We start from the raw sequence: 16,695 nt of genomic DNA on the forward strand, positions 1-16,695 counted from the left end.
CTACCTTATTGACTCTCCAGTTCTGAGTTATGATCCTGAGGTCTTCCTTCCCTGCACTCCCTGGTTGGTTCCCACCATGTACCAAAATTTTATCCTATTATTTACTCCCATGTTTTACTGGATTTAACATCAAGTAACTTACTTGGTAAACTTACTTAATCTTTGAAAGTTTGAAAATGTCTTCATATTTGATTAATCATTTGTGTGGATATACAATTGTAGGCTTAATACCATTTTCATAAAGAAAATTGAAAGCGAGCTTCATTTTTCTTCTAGTTGCTAGTACAAACTAGTAAGTTATTCTAAACTGACACAATCTCTCTGCTTTCTGTCCTACTTCTCTTCTAAGACCTGTTCTTCTCATAATAGCTGATTTTAAGGTCAGAACCTCTTGGGGGTGAAATGGACTATTAGCATCCCCTTCCTTTCAGTCACCTTGTAGAATATTCTGGGCTTCATCTTCCTCTACCTCTTTTAACATATCGGCATTATCCTGTCCATGTCATTCTTAAGTTTGTTGAAATATCTCATTTATTAGTGATACTACCACCCATTCTCTTCACTCATAAAGTTTTATATTTGTTAGTTCCTAAGTTTTTATGTATGTGGCATTTCAGGAAAGAGTGGTTTGTGTTCAAAGCCACCCAAAATACAGCTTGAAATTACTGTACATACAGGTTGCCTTCATTTAAATGCACTGTAATTTATATAACCAGTTCTTAAGTGTTGGACATATTTTCCAAATATTTTTTCAATATGGCAGCTATGTGACCTTTTCATCTGGAAGGTAGGGGTAGGAGATAGACCTATGGGCACAGTATATGAAGGAATGTGTTGGTAAACACCTATTCCTAACAAAGTAACTTTGGGAACTTAAAGTTTTTTTTTTTTTTTCAATGTACAGAATAATACACAAAGAACCCTTACAACCTAGAAGTTAGAAAGCTCTGTGGGAAGCAGATAGGTGTTAAGAGTATTGAGCCTATTTTGAAATTTGTATAGATCCTTGCCTATGGAATTTGTAAAGCCATTGAAGAACATTTTTTTTAATTTTTAATTTTTTTATAAACTATATAATATATTTTTATCCCCTGGGGTACAGGTATGTGAATCACCAGGTTTACACACTTTGCAGCACTCACAATAGCACATACCCTCCCCAATGTCCATAACCCCACCCCCCTTCTTCCAGCCCCCCTCCCCCCATCAACCCAATTTCTCCATTCAAGTGTGGGAACACTTTTAAAACTCTTCATATTTAGTTGACAAAATTCCTGCCAGGAGGACAATACCAACTTGCACTCCTACCTGTCACTGACCTCTTAAAAACAAACCAAAATAGCCACAAGATTTGATAATTTTATAAACAAAATTGTACCTTATTATTATCTTCATATGTATTTCTTTGATAATTGCTGATATTAAATATCATCCATATTATATTACTCAGATGCTCAAACCAACCCTTAGTAGGCATTGTCAACCTTGTCTTAGAAATGTATAGACTGAGGCTCAGGGACTTTAAGAATTCTCAAGATCACACAGCTTGCAAGTGTTTGAAAGCATATGTGAACATAGATGTTACTTGCCAAAAAGTAATTTAAGAACATGTGACTTATCTGCTCATCTTTTTTTAATGGAAGATCAAATTATTCATTCTTTCTGGACCTTAGATGTAAATAATTATGTCAAACATTTTGTACTTCTTGAGTCAAATGCATTTTAAAAGGCCTTTATTCCTTGTGTGCAAAGCCTCCACTGGGAGGGATGTCCCTGGTATGTAGGATTATTGCACAGGAGTGCAAGAACAGGAGATTTCAGTGGACTCATGAGAACTTAGCTTTCTCTGGAATCTGGGTTTCACCTTTATTTGTCCCATTGCATGTATATATATAAGAGACTATAAATTTTGTTTATTTTAACTATAAATTTATACTTATTTTATTTTGTGGATTAATAACCCACATGGCAAAATAATATTTTAAAAAACATCTATACTGCCTAGAGCAATATATACTTTTAATGCCATTCCAATCAAAATTCCACCGGTATTCTTCAAAGAGCCGGAGCAAATAATCCTAAAATTTTTATGGAATCAGAAGAGACCCCGAATCGCTAAGGAAATGTTGAAAAACAAAAACAAAACTGGGGGCATCACGTTACCTGATTTCAAGCTTTATTACAAAGCTGTGATCACCAAGACAGCATGGTACTGGCATAAAAACAGACACATAGACCAGTGGAACAGAGTAGAGAGCCCAGATATGGACCCTCAACTCTATGGTCAATTAATCTTCGACAAAACAGGAAAAAATATACAGTGGAAAAAAGACAGTCTCTTCAATAAATGATGCTGGGAAAACTGGACAGTTATATGTAGAAGAATGAAACTCGACCATTCTCTTACACCGTACACAAAGATCAACTCAAAATGGATAAAAGACCTCAACGTGAGACAGGAATCCATCAGAATCCTAGAGGAGAACATAGGGAGTAATCTCTCCGATATCAGCCACAGCAACTTCTTTCAAGATATGTCTCCAAAGGCAAAGGAAACAAAAGCGAAAATAAACTTTTGGGACTTCATCAAAATCAAAAGCACAGCAAAGGAAACAATCAAAAAAACAAAAAGGCAACCCACGGAATGGGAGAAGATATTTGCAAATGACAGTACAGACAAAAGGTTGATATCCAGGATCTATAATGAACTCCTCAAACTCAACACACACAAAACAGGCAAACGTATCAAAAAATGGGAAGAAGATATGAACAGACACTTCTCCCATCAAGACATACAAATGGCTATCAGACACATGAAAAAATGTTCATCATCATTAGCCCTCAGGGAGATTCAAATTAAAACCACATTGAGATATCACCTTACACCAGTTAGAATGGCCAAAATTAACAAAACAAGAAACAACATGTGTTGGAGAAAATGTTGTGAAAGGGGAACCCTCTTCCACTGTTGGTGGGAATGCAAGTTGGTGCAGCCTCTTTGGAGAACAGTGTGGAGATTCCTCAAGAAATTAAAAATAGAACTTCCCTATGACCCATTGCACTCCTGGGTATTTACCCCAAAGATACAGATGTCATGAAAAGAAGGGCCATCTGTACCCCAATGTTTATAGCAGCAATGGCCACAGTCGCCAAACTATGGAAAGAACCAAGATGCCCTTCAACGGACGAATGGATAAGGAAGATGTGTTCCATATACACTATGGAGTATTATGCCTCCATCAGAAAGGATGAATACCCAACTTTTGTAGCAACATGGACGGGACTGGAAGAGATTATGCTGAGTGAAATAAGTCAAGCAGAGAGAGTCAATTATCATATGGTTTCACTTATTTGTGGAGCATAACAAATATCATGGAGGACAAGGAGTGTTAGAGAGGAGAAGGGAGGTGGGGTAAAATGTAAGGGGAGGTGAATCATGAGAGACTATGGACTCTGAAAAACAATCTGAGAGGTTTAAAGTGGCAGGCTTGTGGGAGGTTGGGGTACCAGGTGGTGGGTATTATAGAGGGCACAGATTGCATGGAGCACTGGGTGTGGTGAAAAAATAATGAATACTGTTTTTCTGAAAATAAATAAATTGAAAAAATTTTTTAAAATGTGTAAAAATTACAATTTGAAAATTTCAAGTATAATACATGTATATACACCATACTTTGATCTTAAATTACATGAATGAACCCCAACTTCAGAATCTTTCTGAACTCAACCATATACAAAATACCTGGTTTCTAAAGGGGCTTATGGGAAAGTATATGCAATTTATTAAACTGTGATATGGCTTTCTTAGTAACATACAATTGTTTAAGGAAACATAAACTTTCCAAATATACAGTATTTTTCCAAGTGCCTTAATGTTAGCAAGTCTAAAAAACAAACAATACCATCCTAGTTCTTTAATAATACCATTCTAATAAATGGTAGTTAGTAATACCATTCTGAATTAAGACATTTTTGTGAGAGACCTAGGTGACTCAGTCAGTTAAGGGTCTACCTTTGGCTCAGGTCATGATCCTGGAGTCCTGGAATTGAGTCTTTCATCGGGCTCCCTGCTCATTAGGGAGCTTGCTTGTCCCTCTGTCTATCGTTCCCCCTGCTTATGCTCTTTCTCTTTCTCTGACAAATGGATAAATAAAATCTTTATGAAAAAATGGGACTTTTTTGCACATAATGTTAAATACCTCTCATCTGGACTGGTAGCAGAGTCTTCGGGGTAGATCTAGAAGGTACCATGATAGTATAGTGTTTAGTGGGAGTAACACAAGTAGTGTGGTTGTACCCGAAGATTCCCTCTTACCGTCACTGCATGGAGGCTCAAAGTCCAGGTTCTTAGTACTGATCCATGCTGCTAGGTGGATGGATCTCAAATATTATGCTATGTCAAAGAAGCCAGACACAGAAGGTCACATAAGTATGATTCCATTTATATGCAACATCCAGAATAGATGAAGCCAGAGACAGAAAGGAAGTTCGTGGTTGTTGCCAACAGTTCACGGGAGGGCTGAGTTGAGGGAGACTGATAGAGGGATAGAGAGTCTGACTTTGGAGTAATGGAAATGTCTCCCAACTCTTACAAAGAGGTGGTAATTGCACAGCATAGAGACTATGAAATGCCACTGAATTGTTCACTTTTAAAGATGTTATTTATTTATTTGACAGACAGAGATACCAAGTAGGCAGAGAGGCAGGCAGAGAGGGGCGGGGGGGAAGCAGGCTCCCTGCAGAGCAGAGAGCCTGATGTGGGGCTCAATCCCAGGACCCTGAGATCATGACCTGAGATGAAGGCAGAAACTTTAACCCACTGAGCCACCAGGTGCCCCTGTTCACCTTTAAATGGTTCATTTTCTGTCATGTGGACTTCATCTCAAAAATTATTATTTGTTTATAAACCTACGCTCTTGCACCCAACAAACTTGGCAACTGATTCTTACTTCCTACTGTGTGATGTTGGGCAGGTTATTCTCATTCCCTAACCTGAACCTTCACGCTAACCCTTGTACCCGAAGCCTCCTTGGCCTCCACTGTCAGTCCAGATCTGTTGTGAGGGTTTCTCAGACATGATGACTCACTGACTGGCGCACTCTTAAGTTCTGACAAAATGGCAGCTGCCATGCTGGGACCACCCGCAGTTTCCCAGCTGCATTGTCCAGCCCAGATTCTTGGTGTAGTCAAGTGACTCTTTCCACTTGGGAGTCTCACTCCAGGTCATTCAGGTAGGAAGAAGTCACATGACATTGATTCATTCAGTGGCATCCTTCTTTTGAAAAACACGTTTTAGGTTAAAACTGTTTTAATTAATGTCAAAATTGGAACAGACTTGGAGAGCAGTGAATAAGGATCACATCCCCAAAACATTATCAGACTTTTCATGAATGTTATGGATCCTGCCTCCCCTTGACCCTTGACTGACAAGAGACTGATCAGTGAGGAAACAATTTATACTGGAGCCTTTAGGAGGAAGTGTGAGCTTCCATGCAGATTCTAAAATGAAACAAATGAATAAACAAATAAAAAGCAGAGACAGACTCATAAATACAGAGAACAGACTGGTGGTTGCCAGAGGGAAGGGAGAAGATGGGCAAGATGGGTGAAGGGCAGTGAGTTGTATGGGCTTCTGGTTATGGAGTGAACGAGTCAGGGGGTATTGGAAATGTAGTCAGTGGTACATGTGTGTGTGGTGACAGATGTTGGCTACACTTGTGGCAAGCACAGCGTAATGGGTAAACTATTTAAATCACGTGTTGTATGCCTGAACCTAATGTAACATCATGTGTCTACTCTACTTCAGTAAAAAATAAAATTTAAGACACTGGCATTTTTCAAAGAGCTGAAGCAAACAATCCTAAAATTTGTATGGAATCAGAAGAGACCCCGAATTGCTAAAGAAATGTTGAAAAAGAAAAACAAAACTGGAGGCATCACATTGCCTGATTTCAAGCTTTACGACAAAGCTGTGATTACCAAGACAGCATGGTACTGGCATAAAAACAAACACATAGACCAGTGGAACAGAGTAGAGAGCCCAGATATGGACCCATAACTATGATCAAATAATCTTTGACAAAGCAGGAAATAATATACAGTGGAAAAAAGACAGTCTCTTCAATATAGGGTGCTGGGAAATTTGGACAGCTATGTGTAGAAGAATGAAACTTGACCATTTTCTTACACCATAAACAAAAATAAACTCAAAATGGGTAAAAGACCTCAATGTGATACAGGAATCCATCAGAATTTTAGAGGAGAACATAGGCAGTAACTTCTTCGATATCGGCCACAGCAACTTCTTTTAAGATATGTCTCCAAAGGGGCGCCTGGGTGGCTCAGTGGGTTAAGCCGCTGCCTTCGGCTCAGGTCGTGATCTCAGGGTCCTGGGATCGAGCCCCACATCGGGCTCTTTGCTCAGCGGGGAGCCTGCTTCCTCCTCTCTCTCTCTCTCTGCCTGCCTCTCTGTCTACTTGTGATCTCTCTCTGTCAAATAAATAAATAAAATCTTAAAAAAAAAAAAAAAAAAAAAAAAAAAAAAAAAAAAAAAAAGATATGTCTCCAAAGGCAAAGGAAACAAAAGTGAAAATGAATTTTGGGGACTTCATCAAGATTGAAAACTTCTGCACAGAAAAGGAAACAGCCAACAAAACAAACAGGTAACCCATGGAATGGGAGAAGATATTCACAAATGACAATAGAGACTAAGGGCTGATATCCAAGATCTATAAAGAACTCCTCAAACTCCACACACACAAAACAGATAATCATGTCAAAAAATGGGTAGAAGACAGGAACAAACACTTCTCCAATGAAGACATACAAATGGCTAATAGACACATGAAAAAATGTTCATAATCACTAGCCATTAGGGAGATTCAAATCAAAACCACATTGAGATACCACCTTACACCAGTTAGAATGGCCAAAATTAACAAAACAGTAAACAACATGTGTTGGAGAGGGTTTGGAGAAAGGGGAATCCTCTTACACTGTTGGTGGGAATGCAAGTTGGTGCAGCCACTTTGGAAAACAGTGTGGAGATTCCTTAAGAAATTGAAAATAGAGCTTCCCTGTGATCCTGCAATTGCGCTACTGGATATTTACCCCAAAGATACAGATGTAGTGAAAAGAAGGACCATCCGTATACCAATGTTTATAGCAGCAATGGCCATAGTTGCCAAACTGGAAAGAAGCAAGATGCCCTTCAATGGATGAATGGATAAAGAAGATGTGGTCCATATATACTATGGAGTACTATTCCTCCATCAGAAACGATGAATACCCAACTTCTGTAGCAACATGGACAGGACTGGAAGAGATTATGCTGAGTGAAATAAGTCAAGCAGAGAGAGTCAGTTATCATATGGTTTCACTTACTTGTGGAGCGTAAGGAATACCATGGAGGACATGGGGAGATGGAGAGGAAAAGTGAGTTGGGGGAATTTGGAGGGGGAGACAAACCACGAGAGACTGTGGACTCTGAAAAACAATCTGAGGGTTTTGGAGGAATGGCGGATGGGAGGTTGGGTGAACCTGGTGGTGGGTATTATGGAGGGCACGTATTGCATGGAGCACTGGGTGTGGTGCCTAAACATTGAATTCTGGAACACTGAAAAGAAATTAAATAAGTAAATAAAAAATGATTTAAAAAACAGTAAAAAAAAGGGGGGGGGCAAGGAGAAGAAAGATGCAAGCATTTGACCATCTGTTGAAAGTTACCATTTGTCTGTACTGGATGATGTATGTCACACAAAAATGTGGCTTGATGGTCTGGGGAGGTCTGTCCTCTCTCTCTATCACCAACAGTGGCTTCAACCACATTACCCTTTTATTAATGGGATTCTCTGAAGAGCTTGAAGCACATTTGCTGCTCTCCTCACTCACCTTGTGTTACCTACATGCACTTTGCACCCCAAATCCAGAGCAGGCTGGAAGCATTTTTATGACATAGAAATGCACTGTTTTGTAGTCTTCTGGTGACTATATCATTTGTTTTCCCGAAGCCTAATCAAATGAGAGGTGAAGAACAGCCAACATTAATATCATTTATTGAGTGAGGCAGCAAAGGTAAAAATCTACTGAAACACTGTGCTCCCCAGGGTCTGGCCAGCTTCTCTGTGGAAGGGTGGGAAAGGAAGAGCAGGTTCCTGAGCTTATACAGAGTGCATGGCCCTCAGTGCCAGACTGTGCCATTGAATGTGGACTGGAGTCCCGGTGCTAGTAGCTATTTGCCATGTGACCTTGAGCAAAACTTGAGCTTTTGGGGCTTTCGAGTCCATACAGGGAAGTATGAGGATCATAAAATCCATTTCCAGTAGTTGTGGAGAGCGTGTTTGAGTTACCCCATGTACAGTGGCTCAGTGCTCTGCAAACAGCTGCCAATAAATACCCCCTCCTCCTTGCATGGCACCTGCAAACCCAGATCTCTGACAGGGAAACTCACACCCAATACCTCTTCTGCCACCAAAAGGCTTCAACGGGGTCTGGTGGTGGTTTAGTTGATCTGCAGCCTGCTGAAGTAAACCTTACAGTTAGGAGACACTGAATAATAAATGTCTGGATTACCTTCACCTGGGGTCAGATTTCCAGCTTCAGAGAGAGACAATGTGTACCTGTGGTCCTTGTTCTTTTGGATGCAGAGAGTCAACCCAGTTGAGTGAACAACCTCAGAGAGTCTTGGTGACAGTACTGGCCACTTCTGCGTGGGACTGGCATACACCAGGCACATACATGTCCCCCACGCCCCATCCCCACATGGGCAGGTCAGATGACCACTGCACAGCTGGATGAGTCCGAGTCAAGAGAATATCATGTAAAAATAGATTCATTTCCAAAATGTGCCACCATTTTGTAACTGGCAGTGATATTTTTGGCATTCATTGAAAACACCCCAGGCTGCTTGGGTAATGATTTTCCTAAGGTTAGTCATTAACAGGCTTCCTGCTTTCCTCTCTTTTTGACAGGCCCAGCTGTGAGATACAGTAAGTTCCAGATGTCAGAGGCCAGGCCGCCTCCCCTGCTTGGGCAGCACACCACGCACATCCTGAAGGAGGTCCTTGGATATGATGACAGGGCCATTGGGGAGCTGCTCGGTGCTGGAGTGGTGACCCAACACGAAGCCGAATGACTGAAAATGCTCTTAAGACCACAATCAGAATATACTTCACTAGCGAAGGCAGTCGTCTTTCTGGACCCTTTTCTCCAGTTCTGGTGCCTGCCTCTGCAAAGAAAAGTTAGAGTAATTCCAGATTTCCTGTCTTGAGCTTCCAGAATGCCTCTGGTATCAGTGCATCTAGGGCTTTTGTACCCCACCTACTACTCCTTACTGTTCTCTCCCCCACCGCAGATAATAGATTAATTGTGGATTTGTGGAATTTTTTTTTTTTGGAAAGATTTTTTTTTTCCTGGAAAAATACATTCCTCATTCTAATTACATTAATAGCCTAAATGTTTGCCCCTCCAGCCCACGCAGGTCTGAAAAAGAGCAGATCTCTTGATGTTCTCTACTTGCACATAAAGTCTTCATTTAAACCTTTGTTAGTAAGTCAAGCAATAAGCAGAATGACAGTTTCAGTGATTGATTTTAAACAGAATAACTTAATTTTGAGCTCATGAGTCCTTTGTTAATCTGTAATTTAAACCATGGATTTTGCTGATGTCCATTAGGAAAACTGAGCTTCATTTTCCCCATGGGGGTAAATATTTGCTTTATGTTGTATTTCCCTGATTATTTTATGATATGTGGCAGAAAATCAATTTCCATCGTTGTATGTTGAGGTGCATGGATCTATCTGCATTAGGGGGTGAAGAGCAGTTCTTTAATCAGCACCTTAATTTGAGCCAAGTACAAATGCAATAGGTTTTTAAATGAGTGTCAAATGACCATCTAGGCATTGAATAATGTTTAAATAATAGGAGAATGAAAGGAAACCATTCCCTTGTAATCTGAGCACTCACCGGAGAATATATCATGCCTTAGTATTAAGTATTTGCATTTAAATATTAAGGTATTCATCAGGGAACTTAAAGCCTGGAAAATGTTTTCTGTCCAGAAGGTGGCAACTGATTTGACTCTATGTTCCAGGATAAACTGTCGTTCAGGCTGCCAGTCCCCCAAGCCCAGGTATAGACCAAGGCTTCACGTGACCTCCTGATCAATATCCCAACGTGATCTGAAGTCATAACCATTAGGCACACAGTTTGTAGTTGTCTCATGACCTACCACGTGGCAATTGAAACTTCAGTTAGAGGTGTCTATCTTTCAAACTGTGATTTAGAGCTGGTTTTCCTTTAGTGTTCTTTTTTGATGGGGATGATTTGAGCCATGTGTCCATGCTGTGAGCCCCATATATTTCTAGAATCAAGGATTGCAAATAAATAGGAGACGTGTCTTCTCACAAGCTCTCATGGGACTTTTTAGAAGAATGCCTACTAATTCTTGGAAGAGCTATTGTCCCCCCTGCTTTGCTCTTTGGGGACATTTAATTCTGAAGCACTCCTGCTGTGATTCCACGAGTTAGACTTTCATCCCACAAGGGTAAAACCTTCTGCAGTGCTTTCCCCCCAATGGCTAGATACACAATTGGAGACATTTGCTTCAGGTCAGGCATCTAAATGAAATTCCTCCATGTCTATACAATCAGGGATGAAAATGGCAAAAGGCGAGATGACAGAGTATTGGCAAAGTCACATGATCTTGAAAACCAGATTCATCATTCCTCCTACAAGTCCAAGTAGATATCTTTAAATGCAGATTACTTGATTAGTGAGCAATAACCCTAAATATCTGGGTAGCCTTGTGTGGGAGGATACTGATCATTCACGGTCACAAAGTGCCTTTAAAACCTTGAAATCCTTCAAGACTGAAAAAGAGTTACCACTGGTGACTGTCTCCAGTGTGATCCTATATCCAGATTTCCACCTACACAATTCAGAATGACCCAAGAGAACTTTGAACCTATTCAACACCCAAAAGAAAGCATTTACTCTCCTAATTTAGTGAGAGAAATAATTTAGAATTAAATTTCACGTTCAGATCGATAATTAGTCCTGAAAGAAACAATCCACTGACTAAAATTGCTAGCAATATGCCCAGATCAAGTTATGCTTATAAACAAATGTGCTGTTTTAATTATCAGGGCCTATTTTCTTACACATTCCCACAGCTGAGCACACCACTAAGAGACCATATGCTCAAGTTCAGAGTGTGTCAAGGCCTGCCTTCTGGCAGGTTTGTGTCTGAGGTTGACTTAGAAAATTCTTTGAAACTTAGTGGGTTAATCATTATGGAACTGAGGGTGTGTCCACAAGCAAAGAGTCTTCCTTCTCTTGATTTTGTCCTGAAACATTTTGATGCCATGATTTTCTGGTTAACCTGGTTAAATGCTGGAAATGGTATTTTCCAGCATGCACTCTGATATTCTGAACGCTTCTCTAGAAGAAGAGAAATGAACATTGACCAAGTATGCGTGACTAGTGTGTGACTAGTCCAGCTACTTGAACTAGTCCTATGTCTTTGATCCATCTACTAGGAGTTTGAAGTACAATCTTGATTTTAAAAGGACAGCAGGTCTCATGGGCTATTTCATATGAGGTCATTAGGCTACCTTACCCATGTAGCCCCCTACTGGGGAGTTTTGCATGAAGACTTCGTGACCCCTGTTTTCAGCCTTTTTCAGGGAAATTCACTCTACTTCTGGGTCACCAAAATTTGATATTTCACCTCTATCTCTTTCATCCAATGACAGTAACATGCTGTCTGCTTAAAAAGCTTTGTAGATGTATGTCTTGCCTATCACTCTCCCATATGGTTTAATGCTGCCTTCATCCTCAGGACTCTGAGAAAGAATGCCAGCCCGGAGATGGACAGACTGTCTAGATCTACCTCTCCTCTGTCTGCTCACCATGGATTCTCAACTGGCAAAGGAGATGAGTGGGAAAAAAGGCACATGACTCACCCTCCATACCCTGACCCTGGGCTGTTCATATTCAAATCTTGTTCCTAAGATTATGAGATTCTTCTTATATTTGCCTCTATTTATGGGAGACTATCTGCTATGGGAGTCAGCCCTTATAATTGATGAGATTCTTAAGACATAGTGGGTCTTAAAAAAATTGTTGTTCACCTTGAACACTGTAGTATCAATGATCCTTATGAGGCCAGAATACCAAGCTCATATCTTTTCCTTCTTTATTTTGAGGTACTAGGACAGATATAGTCATCATTTGATAGGGAAGATGAAAAAGTTAAAAAAAAATACATATGTGGTCCATATACACTGTGGAGTATTACGCCTCCATCAGAAAGGATGAATACCCAACTTTTGTAGCAACATGGACAGGGCTGGAAGAGATTATGCTGAGTGAAATAAGTCAAGCAGAGAGTCAATTATCATATGGTTTCACTTATTTGTGGAGCATAACAAATAGCATGGAGGACAAGGGGAGATGGGGAGGAGAAGGGGGTTGAGGGAAATTGGAAGGGGAAGTGAACCATGAGAGACTAAGGACTCTGAAGAACAATCTGAAGGGTTTGAAGGGGCGGGGGGGTGGGAGGTTGGGGGAACCAGGTGGTGGGTATTAGAGAGGGCACGGATTGCATGGAGCACTGAGTGTGGTGCAAAAACAATGAATACTGTTACACTGAAAAGAAATTAAAAAAAAAATACATACTTCCATTCCAAACAACAGTTAAGAAAAACAAAAAAAACACATCACATGAGGCTCTCCTATTGGTGTGTTGAAGTTTTCCCAGATATCAGGACAAAGTTGTGTTCCTTCTTACAATTATAGTATAGCAACACCAGAGTTGAATGTTTTATAAATTGTTACTCTCATAAGATACTTAAATAGTTTCTCTATATAGACATACTAAGCTATCTTCTGAACACAAATGACCATGAACTTTTAAACCAGGCTGTCTATGTGCAGGACACATTTATGTGGTGGGGTTAGTGGGCTATAAGCAACTCCAAAAGACACATATCCCCCAACACCCAAAAACAAGTCTTTCAGCATCACTCTAGAAGTATTATTGAAAAATGAACGCAAATACTTCACCCTCATATTTATTCCACATATTGGGGAGGGAAGCACAAAAAAGGCAGAGTTTTGAAAAAAAATGAAAGTTGAAATATGACAATTGGGTTAGCAGAAAATGAAAAGAGAAAGCATGCCCAGGTAAGACAAACCCAAGGTTGCATTTGTTCTAGAGACCCTGGTGAACCCATAGCAGTCTGAACCCAGCCTGGCCTGTAGACACCAACAGGGAAGGTGAGCTCTAAAAGGAGCTCAAACACTACCTGGGAAACAGACTTTATCCACCTTAAAATTTTTCTCAAGAAATAGCTCTTTCCCCCTATTCCTTAAGACCTTAACATTAAATGGCCTGCCCAGTCTCCTGTCTCTTTGCAACATTCCTAATGAGAGGCTGTGGTAAGTAGTATAATGGCCCACCAAAGATACCTGCTTCCTAATTCCCAGAACCTGTGTTACATCACTGTCCCCGGCAAGAGAGAATAAAGGTTGTTAATCAGCTGACCTTGAAATGGGAAGCTTATCTTAGATTATCCTGGCGGGCTCTGTGTAATCACAGGGGTCCTTCCAATGTGGAAAAGAGTCAATGTCAGAGAGATGTGATGTAAAAAAGACTTCAAAAACTGTTGCTGGATTTGAAATGGAAATTAATGAAGGAGTGTAGGTATATTCTAGAAGATGAAAAAGGGCAAGAAAAAGGGACTTTACCTTCGAGCTTCCAGGAGGAACACACCCCTACTTGATCCTTAGCCCAGTGAGACTGGTTTTTGACTCATGTTGGATTTCTGATCTCTAGAACCACCATGCAATACATTTGTGTCGTTTGAAGCCACTAAATGTGTGATATTTTGTTATAGCACCAGTAGGAGACTAATACAGAGGCTGTTCTGCCTTTATTTGAGTGTCCGAAGTGACAGAAAAATTACTACTTTCAAAGTGATCAATTAATACCTTGTAACTCTATTTTTTTCTTTCTTCCTTCCCTCCTGCCCCCACCTTTCCTACCTTGCTTTTTTCTCATTATTTGAAGCTCCAGTCCTTCCTTTCCTTCCCACCAGTAATAATATCCTTTCTCCCTCTTTCTGCGCAGTTCTAGATCCCTGTTACACAAACCTATATCCCCAAACCTGCAACTGACCTTCATAAAAATAGGACTAGCTCAGTAATTTGGAAGGTAAACTTGTGATAATTCTGGCCATGACTTTACCTCCAATAGCAATTCTGAATTAATCTCTGGTGGGGGCGGCTCTCAAATAACTGGCTGTCCCCTTTTTTCCCCTGAAACTAAGGAAAGGAAATGAAAGAGAAATCCAAATGCTACTCTGGGCTGTGAGCAAGCCCTCAGGCTTACTAACCCTCTGTCCCCTGTCCTCAGTCCTGAGAAAAAACTAAAATAAATAAAATATAATATAGAGCAGAGTTCAGCCTTTGTGATAGTCAGAATCCTACTGTTGTAGTTAGTGAGCCTTCAGCAGAGGAAGGGGAGGGAGGGCATGACAGTCAGTGATTCTCTTCTAGCAACTAGGCTTTAGCCTTTGTTTCTTGCTCTTTCTTAGAAACAGTGGGCTTGCTCAGTCCTCGGTTGGTGATGAGTAGTTTGTACCTTGGCATTTTAGTCAAGGGGAATGCTGCCTTCTTCCTTACCTTGGTTTTGCCATCTGTTAAACTGGGTGAGTGGATCCTCACCGCAAACTTTGCTTTCTTCTTTCAACAGGATGAAGAACACTTTGACATATCGCTCCTCCACCCTCCCACCACCTCCCTTGCCCTTTCTTTTTCTTTGCAAATTAACCACTTGACAGTCTGTTCAACTCAAGTTGGTTTCTTTGGCTTCTGACCACACAGATGGGAACAACAATGTTTTCCTGCTCCTCATCCCATTACCTGCACCCTTTCCTCCTGCCCAGAGCTGCACACGTACTCACCATGAATCAAGACACTGAGCTTCAGAATACACATCTGAGATGGTGAGAGAAAGTAACGTGAAACTGCCATTGGAAAATATCTTTCTTTCTGCCCCTTTACCCCTTTGTGACTCCCAAGGAAAAACTCAGATCTCCACAGCCTCTCTTGGTGTGAGACATGGCAACGTGTAACACACATTCACCCTGAGGGTCTTGGATTTATGTTTTCAGATTTTTGCTAAGAACTCCCTGGCTGTTCTTGACAGAAGCTTTGAAATATACTATTAATGAACATTATTGTGTTCTTCCTTTGGAGGGGGTCAAGAAATTTGTAGCATTCATTTTGGGGAGACTGTTAAAGAATCACTATTTCTGGGAGTAGAAGAAAGAGGTATATTTCCCCAGCTAGTATTGCTCATATATACAGCCAGACATGCTTGCAGTAGCATCCACATAGACTAGAGGGCAGAAGAGAAGTTCAATGACCCCCATAGGTCACCTCTGGAAACAGTGCCCAGTGATTAGAATCTTCTCAGCTTGATTTGCTGAACAGTGCAATGGGAAAGGTCTGAGATAAGAGCAAACTAGTGTCCCATTCTTAAAAACATGACAGAGTTGGAATACCCAATCACTGGGGCTTCCACTTCTGGGTCCATGTTTCCCATCTTCTGAATCTCAAACATGGTATCTGGCTCTCCAACTTTACTTTCTGGGAGAATGTAAGTGAAGGGATGTGGGCTCAGTGTGCAAGCCGAGGCAGTGCTCAATTAGCTGAACTCAGTGACAAAACCATGGAGAGATGACAGGAATGGAAGCACAATGCTTTGTACAGCTACTCTCTTGTGACCCCAGTGACATGAGGTGAGTATGGTGGGTATCTGCATAGTGCACTTCTGGGGGAAGGTTTATTAACTCAGCAGCATGAGCACTCAGATCTAGAATAGGCCCAGTTGAGAAAGGAAGAAGACTCAGCCACTCGTCAGATGTATCTTTAATTTCCTGTACAAAACGGAAGCAGATTTATTATATTCATCCCTGTTAAATAAGAACTCTTATTGCATTCTTTTTTCTCTCTTAGGATACATACCAGCAATTGTTTAGAAATGCGGGCAGATCTGTTCATGGGCTCTGTGTCTGGGGTTAAATTTGATGCTAGTAACATTTAGTAAGCATGGCTTGTAAAGCACTGTTCTAGGTAGGAAACTTAAATGTACCAACTCACTTAAAAAGCATGCCTGAGAGGGACTGACAGGTGCTCCTGAAGAACATATCCTCCAATCTACCATATTCAGTGGGACTGAGTGATAGCTGCTGTTATTACCATGATACTACCCTGGAATCAGGTCCCTAAAGCTATGGTCCCTGAACTTTTATAATCTTCAAAGGGGTGAGGGATAAACACATCAGAAGCAAATGATCTAAAACTAAACAAGGATCCTAAGAGAATCAGCTGAGTTCAGACACTGTCAACAAAACTCTGACAAAAGTCTTCTCAGGTTGCCACCTCAGGGAGGTTACTACAGTTTCTCATGTGTTACAAATCCTGAGAAGATATACTTCTACAAAATAGGACCTTAAGATGTTTTCTTCATCCCAGCAACTTTTTCTGGGTGAAAATTTACAGATACAAGTTTCTATTTTTAGTTCTTTTGAAAGGTGAAGTGGGGTCATAAAGTTGGCTGATGAGGTAGGTCAAAGCTGCTGAGAACAATAAGAGAAGGTAGAGCTCTTGGATTTAACCACTTAAAGG

The 16,695-nt window shown here is 40.6% G+C and overlaps 1 protein-coding gene across 3 annotated transcripts in view; it reads left to right on the forward strand.

The window, feature by feature from the left end:
• The window catches only part of SUGCT (succinyl-CoA:glutarate-CoA transferase), an 811,293-nt gene extending 796,054 nt beyond the window's left edge, over nt 1-15,239 (forward strand). Inside the window, exon 14 of one of the 3 annotated variants that reach the window (XM_059170572.1) lies at nt 14,756-15,239. In XM_059170572.1, coding sequence (XP_059026555.1) covers nt 14,756-14,760 — 5 coding nt within the window. In that variant the 3' untranslated portion in view covers nt 14,761-15,239. Of the gene's footprint in view, nt 1-8,969; nt 10,401-14,755 lie in introns of those variants that run through there. The other 2 variants (XM_059170564.1, XM_059170578.1) reach the window with 2 other exon arrangements.
• The last annotated feature ends 1,456 nt before the right edge of the window (nt 15,240-16,695 follow it).

The sequence above is a fragment of the Mustela lutreola genome, chromosome 4 (assembly GCF_030435805.1).
Source record: "Mustela lutreola isolate mMusLut2 chromosome 4, mMusLut2.pri, whole genome shotgun sequence".
Lineage (NCBI taxonomy): Eukaryota > Metazoa > Chordata > Mammalia > Carnivora > Mustelidae > Mustela > Mustela lutreola.